Source organism: Megalobrama amblycephala, linkage group LG15 (genome assembly GCF_018812025.1).
Source record: "Megalobrama amblycephala isolate DHTTF-2021 linkage group LG15, ASM1881202v1, whole genome shotgun sequence".
NCBI lineage: Eukaryota > Metazoa > Chordata > Actinopteri > Cypriniformes > Xenocyprididae > Megalobrama > Megalobrama amblycephala.
In genome coordinates, this window is record NC_063058.1 from 26,756,999 (window position 1) to 26,772,127 (window position 15,129).

Here is a 15,129-nt window from a genome sequence, read left to right on the forward strand (position 1 = left end):
TCACATTAGGCCTAGGCTATATTCTAAAATTAAAAAAAAAAAAAAATTAAAGCAGAAGTTAAATACACTAAACTAGTATAGGCGCAGGAGCTCTGTCAAACTTTCGAGCGAGGTAACATGCCGAAGCGTTGTGCTTATGGATTGTGTTAATCTGATACCCGGTATCCTAACAGTTTAGACGGGGTGGTGGAATTTTTTTCCCTTCTCGAAACCTAAAACCCAAGGGGAGAAGTGCCGGTGTTCTGACAATTTGTGCTACCCTGTCAGATTTTACTACCTCCCATTGAAAGTGGGTAACGTTAGCAAAATCTGAAAAATGTTAAAGTTACCTATCAGATTGTGCTTCCAGCGTGATATTAACGTGGTTTATGGCTTTATTAACATCTGCACTTTCCCCAGCCCTAAACCTACCCTTAACAATAATGCAAGTACATTAATTATGTGTTATTTATCATAACGACAATGATGTAATATTGATGTATGCATATGCAGTCCGGGTAGGTTAGCTAGCTAGCTAACTCAGCACATCGTTGCTTGGAAATAATGACGGTTCTTTGTTCATAATGCATATAACGTATTTTAACGTGAAATAATATGATTAAAGGCAAGACAGAGTAACGTTAGCCTGGCGTGCTAAATAAGCGGGAGAATGTTGTCATTGCAAAGTGGTCAGGCTAACGTCTTGTGTTTATTCCACAAGACTTATGGATAAGCTGTTTGATTTATAATTATTAGGTTATTTTCACAAATTTCACTTAACCTGCTGTGGATGAACAAACCCATACGGTAAAAAAATATATTTTCAAATATATTTTTAAATATATTTCAAAATATACAAAAATTGGCCAAAAAATATATTCGCTATAAATATATTTTCACATATAAATATATTTTCTAAAAATATATTTTTTGGCCATTTTTTGTATATTTTTAAAAAATATATTTTCAAATATATTTATATAAATATATTTTCCTAAAATGTATTTTTTGGCCATTTTTTGTATATTTTTTAAAAATATATTTTACAAAAGCATTTAAAAATATATTTTGCCCTACATATATTTCAACCCAAGAAAATACATTCACATGTCACATTTGAAAAACTTTTATTTGTTGTCTATAACACATGAACATTTGAATAATAATCAGCAAAGAACATACTTTACAATGTTCAAAAAATTACAATATTCAAACAAATATAACTTTTTTGCTTTCAAGAAGTCTCAGTTTCCCCACGTCAAATCCTCAAAGCCTCTTTGGACACATTTGGAAATCTCTTCTTGACTGTGAGACAAAAATCAGTTATTTTTTTAACTTAATGTTTCTAGTAAATGTTCCTTTCACTAAGTATTAACTTACCATATATATGGCTGCCATGGTTTCCTCATCAAGGGCACTTCTTCTCTGTCTCTACCACTGTACTCATACAAAAGACAAAACACAATAACTGAACATCAGTACAGGTACAGAGAGCATGCACTTTGTCCTCTAACTAGTTTTGGATTTCCTGATATTTTTGTTTACATTGGAACTAAAACAATTACAGGTATACTGGATTTTAAAGATATTTAATGGGACTATTTTTAGACAGTACAGTAAAGAAACTGATGATTGAGGAGAGGTCGAATTAGCCTTTCTTTACACTTCTGCATTGCATTTTCACTTTTACAAATGAAGGGATAGTGGAATATCACAAAGTCACTCAGTTAAGCTAACCTAACAAAGGGATACTTACCCTCATGCTGTTCCAGTTGATTATGACATTCTCTTTTTCTGTGGAATACAAACAGAGATATTTAGAAAAATAATCCATCTCTGTGTGTTCATGCAAGAAGGTCAAAAACCAAAGTGAACATGACGTTAATCCACATGACCTCAGTTGATTAATCAACTTCTTCTGAAGTGAAACAATAGGTGTGTTTTTGGAAAATACTATTATGTTAAATTTGTTACATTACAGATTTGCCAACTGTCCAATATGGGCTCAAAGTCAAGATGTTGTAATTTGTGATGTGTTTTAAAGCTTGAGGAATCATTTGGATGTACAGACTTTAAAATATTAGTATTTTTCTAACACACACCTAGTGTTTCACTTCAACTAGGGTAATGTTGACTATTTCATGTTTATTACTGTGAAGCTGTTTTGTATAAAGTGCCACAGAAATGAAGATGACTTGACTATGAACATTATCCTGTACCTGTGACTTGTGGTTCTCCAGCACAATCGTTGGGCTGGTGGGGCGGACAGCAAGTGGACAAGCGTCTTGACAGATGGGTTTTGACCCGCACCTGTTCCAGACAGAAACAGATATTGACACAAGTGCAGAGAACATATCAATTCATAAATTACACCAATAATAATAATATAATTTGCTTAACAGTGCTTAATTTAAAAAAAAAAAAATCTACTTCTTAAAGTGTCTTATCATTCTCACCTTGTTGCTGTTGCACAAACCGTCTCTGCTTCTGCTACTGAAAATAAAAAGTATATTTTTTTACAGTAATGAATGACACATGTAAACCTGTAAGTCGTGACAAATAAGCATCTTCTGTTACAAGCAACTTACTGAATCACTGGCTCAACTGGATAATCGAAAACAGCTTGTCATTCAGCAGAAAGTGAATAAAAATTATATTATAGTAAGGCTATATTAATAATGATAATAATAATAGTAGAAAAATTGAGCGTACGAAATGCCATTAATGCCAAACCAGCATATGCCTGAACTTTAATAACGAGCAAATAACGTGTGCCTAATTAACAAGTTTAGTAAAACATTAAATTTAGCAACAACAACAAAAAAAAAAACTTACATTACAGGCTCCACTATCAGTGACAGGAGCATCATAGATCGACAACAGCAGGCAGCACTGTCTCCCAAACACTCTACAGCTGAAATTTAAAAAAAAAATATTAAACATTTTTTGTGTGTAACGTTAGTTTTCACTAGTGTCCAAATTAAAAACAACTAACTTTAAAACGGAAATCTGAAAATATCAAATGCGTCTCATGTGAGCAAATAAACAAACGGGGCATTAATTTGACAAATAAAGTTAAAAAAAAAACCTTGACAAAACATTATACATTCAAAGTAGCAATGAACATTACATATGTGAAAAATGACGACTAAAAATAAAGTTATAACGTTAGCTCTTACCTTTTACTCCGAGAACTCCCGGTTGACTGACGACCGTTACAGTTCAAAATGACGCGCATGCGCAGTACTCCAAAAGTCCGTGAGCGCTGCTAGTGGTTTCCCATTCAAATTACGTCACAGTTAACATCGTACATCTAGCGATTTTATTAATCTATTTATTTGTATTTGACGCAGATCTAAACGCTATATTACACTGACAATAAATTACAATTAAATAAATAAATAAATGAATTAATTAATAAGTAATAGACTAAAACACACATTTGTGAGGTGCCATGATCACTATTACACAGATCTGTATTTTTTGGGAAGATATGTGAACAAAGTGTCAATGTGGAAAATATGTGGAAATTCATGTTTTTCTGTAAGTGTTTAAAATTCTTCAAACATAATGGATAGTTTTGTTCGCAAGGCTTTCTTCCATGCACATTTGCATTGTCGACTGTAAGATTGGAAATGTATTTTCTTGCGCCCTGAAATATATTTTTATATATAAATATATTTTTCCTGCCCCTGAAATACATGTTTAAATATATTTTAAGTATATGAAGGTTGAAACAAAATATATTTTCAGTTTCAAAAATATATTTCATTGAACTTCACTGTTTGTAACATATATTTACCATATATTTAAAATATATTTTGGCCAGATAAAATATATTTTTTTACCGTATGGGAAGCTTTTCCTCAATAAACTGTGTGTTTCCCATTTGAATTGTCAGCGTATGAGGCGGCTGCTGCTCGCGCTGGGAGCTTTAGCTTCAATTTTGATCAAATTATTTTCTAATCGGTTGCATATTATGTCGTGGATATATCCCTCGAATGCATACTGCAGTCCCTTTTGTCTTGCTCTCTCAGATATTTCACCTGTTCGCCAAAAACGACTAATTATCTCCTTGAAAATGTCTGACACCGGTGCATAGGCTACACACTAAATGACTTGCCAGGCTCAAAAGCTTGACAGGCGTAGCAACAGTAACTAAGGAGGGCGGGGCTTAGCGAAGATGGACGACGCGACGCCGCTTCCTTCCATTGTAATGAACTGAAGCCAAAATGGGCTGATGAATGGGCGCTGACACGTTACGCAATACGTCAAAAAAAAAAAAAAGTTTGGAGCCTGGGCATGCGCAGAAGGAATCGTCGTGGAGCCGGAGGCGGAGTCACGATATCAAACTTCCGCCCAGACGACTGCGTCATCATTCATGTATTTTAAATAGACTATAAAAATTATACACAATTTAAAAGTCTACCTATAAAATAATAGGCTATTCTGTTTCTAGAGCAATAATATTTTTGAAACAGCAAATTCAGTAGATAAAATCAATATAATATGCCACTAGAAACAACTCTAAATCGTCAGAAACGGTCCTGCCATTTTAAATCAAGTTCAACTAACGTTACAGGAGATCGATTGCTGTAATTAGAGTAAGCTATCATTAGTTTTGTCCTGCTAATTATTATTTTATACCCATAAAAATAATAAGTAACTGTCAGATAACGATCACCTGCTTTTTCCCGACATGGTTAACATTAGGTGTGTTATCTTAACTAATAACATTTATTAATTAGCTTATAAAGCTCACATTTGATGTTACAGAAAAAAAGTTCAGTGATCCGTCAGATCCTGTAGGTCAGTTAGTACAGATTAGCCTACTGCTGAACAACTCATTTTGTTGGTGTTAAATAACAAAGAAATCGAAAATTAACAGTTAGTTAATACATCTTCAATATCCCCTCGAAGCTCCGACAGTCCTCAGACAAGCTGTCAATCAACTTCGAATCACGACGACACGCCCCGTTTTTATAGCATCAAATTGCTAGCTAAATTCTAAATCATCACAAAAACGAACAATTGAATATATATCAGCGTGATAACAACTACCTTAAATGACCAAAACCATCTTTCAGAAAGTTTTATTTGAAGCAGAATTTATTTTTAAGTTTTCACTGAAGTCTCATTCGACTGCATTGAGAGGGCGGGATTTATGACCTGTACTGCATCCAGCCTCCAGGGGGCGATCAAAGAGCCCGCGGCTTCACTTTTCAGGACGTATGAGACACACCCGGGTCCATTGCCCTAATGAAGAAACCGCCCCTGTTAAATAGTTTGCTTCATTTCAATTACTGGCAAGATTCATTTTTTTGAGTGTATTTGCCCACCGGCAACTATAGCTGCCGCACATTCAAACACGTTTTTTAAGAAAAAAAAAAAAAAAAAAAAAACCTGGGGAAAATAAATGCAGAACATGTTCACATAGGACACTATTAACAGGACTGCATGAAACCATTCAGAAAAATTTGAGCACAAATGGGTTAAAGTTATGGCCCAGTTTAATATCTATAACATACAGAAGTCTTTAATATCCCTGAAATAGTAGCTTGTTGAAAATAACAAAAATATACATAAAATAACATTTATATTATAAAAAAAACAGAAAGTTTTGGTGAAAAACACCATTTATTTGAAGAAGGTAGGAAAATGTCAGTTTCTTTAAAACAAATCTTAATAAAGTAGAATACACATGCACACATACATAAACTGAATCACACCTTAAACATTACAGATTAATTTGAGCTGTGTCCTTCCTGATGTCCTCTGACTGGCAAATATGAAACACATATAGTTCATGGAAAACTCCTGATGCACAACACTGTCCTTGATGACACTGATATGAAGACATCTCCCTTTCATACAGAAGAAGATTAAACAAACCATAAAATGGTGTGCAACAAGTAAATGAGTATTGCATATTAATAAATTGTAAATATACAGAGAGAGAGAGATCAATTGAAGAGATAAACTGGAACGCAGCTGTGTTTTTTGATAACAGACACGCACAGGTGTTTTATTCAAATTAGATCTGATGTCATGTTATCACAGGGACACATACCTGCTGCTATTATGTTTTTAAATGATTATAACATTATTATAAATGTGTGTTATCCAATGTGTATTGTGTTGCTGTATGGACATGAATGTGTACTGCTGTCTACAAAAAGAATTGCCTCTAAGGACAATAAAGATAAAGTTCAACAAACTGACTGTTTAAAACAGAAACGTTCTAAAAATGAGCCCTGTCAATGCGATTCTGGTGCACCTGTGACGTGCTCTTTTTCTCCAGCGTCAGAATGTACTCGGCAAACTCCCGAATGGCTCCGTGGCCACCGGGTCTCTGGCAGATGTATTTAGCTGCAATGAGATCAGCCACAGGTGCGTCACATGGGACGCCATTCAGCCCCACCTGAGACAGGACATCTACATCTTCAGCTTCTGAACCTGTGAGGGAAAACATCTCAGACTGCTCAATAAACCTTTGATTATTTTGCATGTGGTTCCAGGTTTATTTATACCATTCGTTTGGACCTTTGCATCTCTCATATCAACATGACACACTTACCCATGAAGGCCACCTCGTCCCACCGCAGATTTTTCTCTCTCATCAGCCGCTCCACCTCAAGCCCTTTCTGCTGCTCTCCAATCCTGAGGCCACATCTGGCCTGCTGGGCCACTTTCTCCAGGAGACCCCTGGACAGTGGCTCATTCACGCTGGATATGAGGATCACCTAATGAAAATTATGAAACATGGAAATCAAAATGACCCCGTTTACTTTCTTAATACATGTTCTTCTGATCTTAATGTTGCATGCTTTTAATAGTGTATGAATGAATAAAATGGATTGTGAATGTGTGTTCATACGTGTTCCTACACAATAGAAAAAAGTGAAATTAACTGCAGCTGTAGTTACCAGAACTTTACTTTATGGGACTTAAAGGCACAATATGTAAATTTTCACCACTAGAGGTCATTATTTAAAACAAAGGCGTAGCTTGATGACGCCGAGATTGAGTGCTGAATCGTGGGAGATGTTGTCTTCACCTCACAGCCGGTGATTTTCCAGCAGAATTGAGCTACTTTAACACTGTTAACGAGGGTTGTTTTTCATGTCCGCAAGTAGAAGTGACCCCAAATTCATGAAGCAGTGTTGTGAAATCGCCCATCACTAGATATTGTTGATTAAAGTGTTATTTTGGGTTTTTTTGGCGCACAAAAAGTATTCTTGACGCTTCATAACATTATGGTTGAACCACTGTAGTCACATGAACTGTTTTAAATGCGTCTTTAGTACCTTTCTGGACATTGAAAGTGTAAATTGACTTGCTGGCAATGAAGGCCTCACTGAGCCATCGGATTTCATCCAAAATATCTTAATTTGTGTTCCGAAGATGAACGAAGGTGTGGAACGACGTGAGGGTGAGTAATTAATGACAGCATTTTCATTTTTGGGTGAACTAACCCTTTAAACATTCTTGGAAACATCTGAGATAATGTAACTACACAAGTCAACAAAATGTTTAACACTGTTCTAGTGGTTTCTGGATATTTTAATCCAAAAATCTTACATATTGTGCCTTTAAATGTTACCGTTAAAATTAGCATTTTTTTAATTTATTTTTTATTACAGTGTATAGGTACTATGCCCCATTATTTGTGCCAGCCTACATGACTGCACCTCTATATCTTCTCTCTGCAGCATCTGTATGCCTGCCACGTCTCGAGCATTGATGGCCACAAGGTCCTCTCCCGAAACCGATGTGTAAATCTGACAATTCGTCAAACAGCCAGACACATTACACAGAAACAGCCTGATCGCCGCTTTCTCCTCTTGGCCGAAGTAGCCAAACCTGCAGAAAAGAGCTGCATTTATTTCTTCATTATTGTGTTTTGTCCAGCAGCCACAGAGTTTGTTGAAATATCCCACCTCAGAACCCTCTGCTCAGCGACAGGCCAGTCGATGTCCACGTCGATATCAACGCTGTGCTCAGGCAGCATCTCATAGTAAGCGATCTTGTCCAACTAAAACAAACAGAACAGATCAAAATATCTGAAGCAGAGCATTTGAGGTCATGAGCTCTCATGGGTCATGTTGATTTCTCAATTTACAAAATGTTTTTGTCCCATTAAAGCTGATGGGAAGTATTTGTGAACATCTTGACATTTGACTTTTGTACTTTATTTTAGTTTGTTTCACACACAAAGAAATAATTTAAATTTGATTATATTAAATTATTCTAATTTCCATGACTGAGAAGTGAAGGAACAGGTTTGTCACCATAGTTTGATAATGACTCACCTGTTCAAGGCCGTTTTCCAGGGCTTTTCTCGTATAAAAATAGAAAGAGCCATTTTCATAGAGTTCCCCACACCAGTCTTGGCGTCGAGGTCTGTGCGCCACATCGATGTTCAGAGGAGTCGGATTCTTACTCCCTAATTACAGTGAAAAACGTTTGGATGTAGTTCCTGCTATTATCATAGCCACAGGGTTAGGTGCCACAGATCCAAGATATGAGATCAAAGTATATTAATGTGACCTACTTTTGTTTTTTACAATATGATTTTAAGTGAGTGTCATAAACATCAATTGAAAAGTCCTTAGATGACAAATTTATACAAAGCAAAAATCTGCAGTTGTTTTCTTTATGGGGTTTGTGAGATGTTTGTACCTTTCTCGTTCACCTCCTCCCACCGAAACTGGTGTCTGCGCACCACTGAAAACACGTAGTCACAACCCTGTTCGGTGATCATCTGCAGGGCTTCTCTGATGTGATGAGGGTGCAGGCATGGAGACGTAGCCTGAATATGACAGACGATGTCCACCTCTGAAACACAGAGAAAATAAATGATAAACACAATAAAGCTGCAGGCCTTTCTGGGTCTTAAATGGTTTTTAATAAAGACAATATACACTACAGTTTATTGCAGTAAAAACTAAAGTAGCCTATACTATTTATTACAGTTGATCAGTTCACTATAGTTAATGCTGTAGCATTCATTAATAAAGTGTTGTAAATACTACAATATATACAGTAGCTTATATTTACTATATTTTACTATAGTATTTTTAACTGAAATACAAAATCTCATCTATATGTTAGCAAGTCAGATCTTTTTTTGTTTTGTTTTGTTTGCGAGGCATAAATGATGAAGGTCTGTCTCACCGGGTCTCAGTCGGATGAACTCCTGGATAGTCTCCAGAGAGCTGGAAGAATCTTTGGAAACTTCAGGACTGCGGCGATGAACTTTCGCGCCCCAGACTTTTGCGACCCGCTCAATTTCATCGTGATCCGTGGAAACCCACACGCTGCCACACATAACACCAGTCATTAAAGACAAGAATTAAGACTAAAAGGCTATTTTAATCTTAGCTAGAGGATGGAAACTCGCCGCGGAATAAAAAAACATAGTGCGACATTTAATTTATTTGATTTTTTCTCTCGCTGAAATAGGCTACAATTAAAAATGTAAGAATTGTGAGAAATAAACTCGTAATTGCTGGAAGTAGTTAGAATTTTGAGATTAGCGTTTTATATTGTTTATTCCGTGGAGGAAACAAGATTCCATATTAAAAAGAATAAATTCAGGATCAAATTCTGTCCTTGCTAAAAACAGCCTATATGGTAACTGTAGCCTAATTTTGAGCTTTAAATACGACCACAAACTTATATCCACCACAAACATTTCAGTTTGTTTCATACACATATATTGAACAACAAAAAACATATTAAAGTCATATTAAACAATTGAGAAAATATAAAGTGTAGTTGCCTGTCAGCGACTCCTGAATCCAAAGCAGCTCTCAGGACCCATCCGATGAGAGGAACACCGGCCAGATTCTTGATGTTCTTCAAAGGGATTCCTTTACTGCCACCCCGGGCCAGAATCAGAGCCGCCCGGTGAGGGTGTCCAGAGGACGAACAACACGAACCCACCTGTGAGCACCTGTTGCTCTCCATCGCCGCAGTGAGGGAACAGAGAAGAGGAAGCGGATTGGACACACCTTTATGAGAATAATTTAATTTATTCGTTATATTATTAGTCTGATAGATTTAAAAGCATATGTCTAACGATCAGAGGCGTTTTACGGGGCTTCCTCTATAACAAATAGAAAGTCCTTATCTGTCAGATAATCATCATGAGCCGAGTACTACTTTTAAGTCTCTCGTATCACTCCGCGATCTCTGACTCCTTTAGGTTATATCAGAGACGTACGTTACAATGTTTCTTCTGTTTTAAAACACTCACAGACAGTGGACATAAAACTTTTGATAGATGTATAGAAGCTGAAGAGTAGCATATAATCAAATAAAACATATCGAGGAAGAACAATAAACCTGTAGTAAGTGACTCAAGGAGTGGAATGAGAACTTAAAAAATTAAGACATGAAGTAACTTGAATTGTTGTATAATCATAGGTCTACTAATAATCGATTTTAATGGTTTAGTTAATTAATAATACTATATATAAACTAATTTTGTAATTGCTGCCGTGTTCATTCTAATAATGTATTATTAATGACTATTTTTCTTAGCGGAATCTTTAAGATATTTTTGTTACACATCATCATTTATGTTTACTCACTCACCACATGAGAGCAGTAGTATGTCACAGGCTTTGCTTAATCAAAACTCAACAGTTTATGTGCTTGATGTAAAATTATATAATCAATTAACTTTGCTTTTGCCCTATTCTCTTTAAATTTTGTGTAACATCGGAATTTTAACTTTTCCATGAAACACCTGCAGTTTTTGGTGGGTTATTATAGGGTTAGATTAAGACTTGAATAATGCGTTTTGTTGAGTTTTTTCTTTGCATGTTTACAATGTTTACAAAGTCCCCTAATAGATGCATGCTCAAATAACATACAAATGTTTAATTATAAATCTCATCATTTTGAACAATTGTGTTCATCATATAAATCTAAGTAACAACAGATTTAAGGAAAATTTTATATGTTCTGTTAAAAGATGTTATGGTTATTTTCTTTTCTAGCCTGTCAAGACATTTTGTATAACACTGTACAAAAAATAATGGAAAATGTAGTGTTACGAACCTCCCAGTTTGTCTAGGGTCGGAGGATGTAAGAATTATTGGTTAATAAATTAAAAATTATAAATAAAATAAAAACGACTGATGGTCACTTAAATCCCCTGATCCAGAAAATCCACAAACACCAAATTAAGCAAAAATTACTTAATTTATTTAATAACAATTCAAAAATAACCTCAACAAATAGAAAGAAAGAAACAAAGGAAGCAAATCTTTAGGAGAGGGCCAGGCCAACATAAAACTTGACAAGGGAAGCATTAAATAACCCAAAAGAAAACAAATAAAACAACAAATTCTTACCTTGCTCCCTGTTTAACATAAACATAAGCAAAATTCAAGTTTAAAGAAAATGGCACATTCTGCCTACAGCTTCCGAATTCAAAACAAAGTATTTACGCGCAAAGTAAGAATTGTTGGTGAATATAACCTATTAAAAACAAATATACACTTTTGGTCAGGAGTACAATTAGTGATGGCGAGATGAAGCATTGAAGCTTTTCAGCCAAGTGGTTCACAAAAGGGTTCTCAGGCTTCATTTGCTCACAATACCACCTGGTGGTCAAAGAGTGTAAAACAAGCAGATTCATTACAGATGACCTGATGCAATCTGTGATACACTTTATTTTGCGCCACTTAAGGCTTAGAAATAACGTTGATGAAAAAATCAATTTCCACATAGACTAATACATTTATTTGGATGGAATGTGTATTTTCTGGTTTGTATATGATTGTTTAACATAACTGTGTAATAAACATATTGGCTTCAAATGAATGGGGCTATCAAATGTGTGTAAATAAATTATTTGGTCATAATAGGCAGGAGGCGGCGATATTATTATTCTAAAACCACACAAATCACCTCTCCCCAAATCGCACATATATTACAAATATGCCCACTGGATATAACAGCTACTGGAAATTTTCCATTATCCTAAGGACATGTCTTTTAACCCTAAAACACAACACAATGTGCAATTCAAAATACAGGTAACACACCACAAGCCACACACACACGTACACACACACACACACACACACACACACATACAAACACAAAACACAATAGAGAAAATTCCTTCATATTTATACAATATATTGTGCCCTATTTTTACATATTTCATATTGGTTCTGATAAACCAAACCCCTTGCTTTAAGAATGGAGCACACAGACACACAGACATTCAAGAGGAAAACTCAAATGTGAATATTATTCTAACATATCTTCATTAAAAGCACAAAAGCTGTTTTTGTTTATTTGTGTGAGATAAATCACGAATTATTTGAAAGTATTATTGATTATTTTTTATTATTATAAATTAATTAAAAGTAGACCAATAATACACTGATGTACAACTATGTAACTTTTACTTATTTTACTTTTTATTATTTATTTATTTTGATATCTTGAATTTGTTTTGTTAAATAGTGCCAAAGTGTCCCTGCTCTGGACCTTTACAAAAATTACTGACTATATGAAAATTCACAAAGCTACAGAAAACTGTTTGTTTTTAATATTTTAGTAGTATAAAAACAATCTTATTGTACATATTTTATTATTATTATTATTATTTATTTTAGGTAATCAGTGGCCTCAGAGTTCACAATTATTTGGCAGATATTAGACTGATATTTGCATGAATAAACTGAGTAATATATAAATAGTAAACTGACAATTTGCAGTATAAAACTACTGAACTAGTTTTTTACTGAGAGTATTCTTCAAAGTATACTTTCATGAACTAAAAAAATATACTACAAGTATTAAAATAGTAAACAACTGGTATACTTAGTGCACTTGTAGAGTTAGTCAGCAGTTGTTAGACTGATATTCACATAAATAAATTGAATTCTCCACTTGAATGTGTATTTCTGTGTGCTCCATTGTTAAAGCGTAGGTTTGGTGTTATCAGAATAGACAGAGGGTAGGTGTTGTAACTGGCAGCTGTTATATATTAAATTAAATCAGTGACCAGCAACAAAAAATGCATCAAACCCTATCTAATAACAGTTTTAACAAAAAAAATGGGACAAAATCCAGCTTACCAGCATACAGTATGGTCTAACCAGCTACCATGTATCAGCTATCACAGCTTGATCTTGGTCGAGCTGGTTTTTAATTCATTCAGTTAACATACCCTCTTGGATAAAATGTTCAGTAATGTTAACAACTATTGTAAATATTTTGTTGACCACAAACTGACAATAGAATGTGCGTGTCTGCGAAACAACTGAGCTGTCGACAGATATGTAAACGCTCAACAGATATGTCTGTGATTGGCTTCAATGATCAACGCTTCAAAAACATTGTAAATAGTCAATGACGCTCTTCACCGAGCACTTATAGATACACACTGCTTTCAAATTCAAACACTTCCATGTGCTTCCAAACACTCCTGTGCGTTGATGATTGTACTGTACTGTACTGTATAAATATGCTTTTTCAACTGAATTTCCCAAAGCTAATTTATTGTGGACTGTCATTAAATACATTGCTAGTTGATTTGTACATGTGATGATTACATCAACCTGCTGCTCTACCTGGGTTTTTAATACTAGTGTGATTGTATAAAAATAATAAAATGTTACATTTGTATTGACTAACTTGTGTACTTCAGCATCTTCTTGGTTATTGATGCTGTAAATTGGTTTTTGAGGTTGTTATATTTGCCTAAAACAACTCATTTGTCTTTAGTGTCTTCATTCTATTTTTAAACAGGACAAACTAGAAAATTGTCCTCGGTTTACCCTCTCATTGCTTTCTGTTCAGCATTCTTTTAAGATATCTCATCAGGGCACACACAGGGTTTCAGACGTGGCTTGTAATTAGATCAAAATCAAGTGAACTTTAGTTGATAAAACCATCATATGCACAGCTCTCATGCAAATGAACAAAAAGGAAGATGGAAAAATTACTGACTATATGAAAATTCACAAAGCTTCAGGAAAGTGTATTATTTTATATCATTGTTTTTTCACAGACTGTGAAAGTTAGTTAACATTGTACATTATACTGTTTGTTTTTAATATTTTAATAATAAAAAGGCAATCTTACTGTATATATTTTACTATTATCATTATTATTATTATTATTTGACTTGAATGGTTTTAGGTAATCTGTGGAGTGAATGACCTCAGAGTTAGTCAGCAGTTGTTAGACTGATATTCACATAAATAAATTGAGTTCTCCACCTGAATGTGTATTTCTGTGTGCTCCATTCTTAAAGCGTAGGTTTGGTGTTATCAGAATAGACAGAGGGTAGGTGTTGTAACTGGCAGCTGTTATATATTAAATTAAATCAGTGACCAGCAACAAAAAATGCATCAAACCCTATCTAATAACAGTTTTAACAAAAAAATGGGACAAAATCCAGCTACCAGCATACAATGTGGTCTAACCAGCTACCATGCAGCTATCACAGCTTGATCTGGTCGAGCTGGTTTTTAATTCATTTAGTTAACATACCCTCTTGGATAAAATGTTCAGTGATGTTAGCAACTATTTTAAATATTCTGTTGACACAACTGACAATAGAATGTGCGTGTCTGCGAAACAACTGAGCTGTCCTAGACAGGTATGTAAACGCCATAGACTGCAAATTCCTTCCATTGTATTGAACTGAAGCCAAAATGGGCCGATGAATGGGCGCTGACACGTTACGCAATACGTCAAAAAAAAAAAAAAAAAAAAAAAGTTTGGAGCCTGGGCATGCGCAGAAGGAATCGTCAGTGGAGCCCGGAGGCGGAGTCGCGGTATCAAACTTCCGCCCAGACGACTGCGTCATCATTCATGTATTTTAAATAGACTATAAAAATTATACACAATTTAAAATTCTACCTATAAAATAATAGGCTATTCTGTTTCTAGAGCAATAATATTTTTGAAACAGCAAATTCAGAAGATAAAATCAATATAATATGCCACTAGAAACAACTCTAAATCGTCAGAAACGGTCCTGCCATTTTAAATCAAGTTCAGCTAACGTTACAGGAGATCGATTGCTGTAATTAGAGTAAGCTATCATTAGTTTTGTCTTGCTAATTATTATTTTATACCCATAAAAATAATAAGTAACTGCCAGATAAC

The 15,129-nt window shown here is 34.8% G+C and overlaps 1 protein-coding gene across 2 annotated transcripts; it reads right to left on the reverse strand.

Moving 5' to 3' along the window:
- Positions 1-5,471: 5,471 nt before the first annotated feature.
- LOC125247863 (N-acylneuraminate cytidylyltransferase B-like) lies at positions 5,472-11,472 on the reverse strand. 2 transcript variants are annotated; one of them, XM_048159387.1, is made up of 10 exons: positions 11,346-11,472; positions 9,764-9,995; positions 9,157-9,299; positions 8,662-8,817; positions 8,292-8,425; positions 7,920-8,014; positions 7,671-7,842; positions 6,557-6,722; positions 6,257-6,435; positions 5,472-5,843 (listed from the first exon to the last, which is right to left on the reverse strand). In XM_048159387.1, the coding sequence occupies exons 1-10, from the start codon at positions 11,368-11,370 to the stop codon at positions 5,784-5,786; spliced, it is 1,362 nt and encodes a 453-aa protein (XP_048015344.1). In that variant the 5' UTR covers positions 11,371-11,472; the 3' UTR covers positions 5,472-5,783. The 2 variants fall into 2 exon arrangements, with proteins under 2 accessions (XP_048015344.1, XP_048015345.1); XM_048159388.1 differs by having other exon boundaries at positions 5,472-6,435; positions 11,346-11,468.
- Positions 11,473-15,129: the final 3,657 nt, after the last annotated feature.

Excerpts from the sequence above, each read along its gene's own strand:
- LOC125247863 (XM_048159387.1), bottom strand. The coding sequence starts at position 11,370 with ATGTTTATGTTAAACAGGGAGCAAG. Across the intron at positions 7,843-7,919 it reads GCTGAGCAGAGGGTTCTGAG|GTTTGGCTACTTCGGCCAAG; the intron begins GTGGGATATTTC and ends TCTTTTCTGCAG. Across the intron at positions 6,723-7,670 it reads TGCAGAGAGAAGATATAGAG|GTGATCCTCATATCCAGCGT; the intron begins GTGCAGTCATGT and ends AATTTTCATTAG.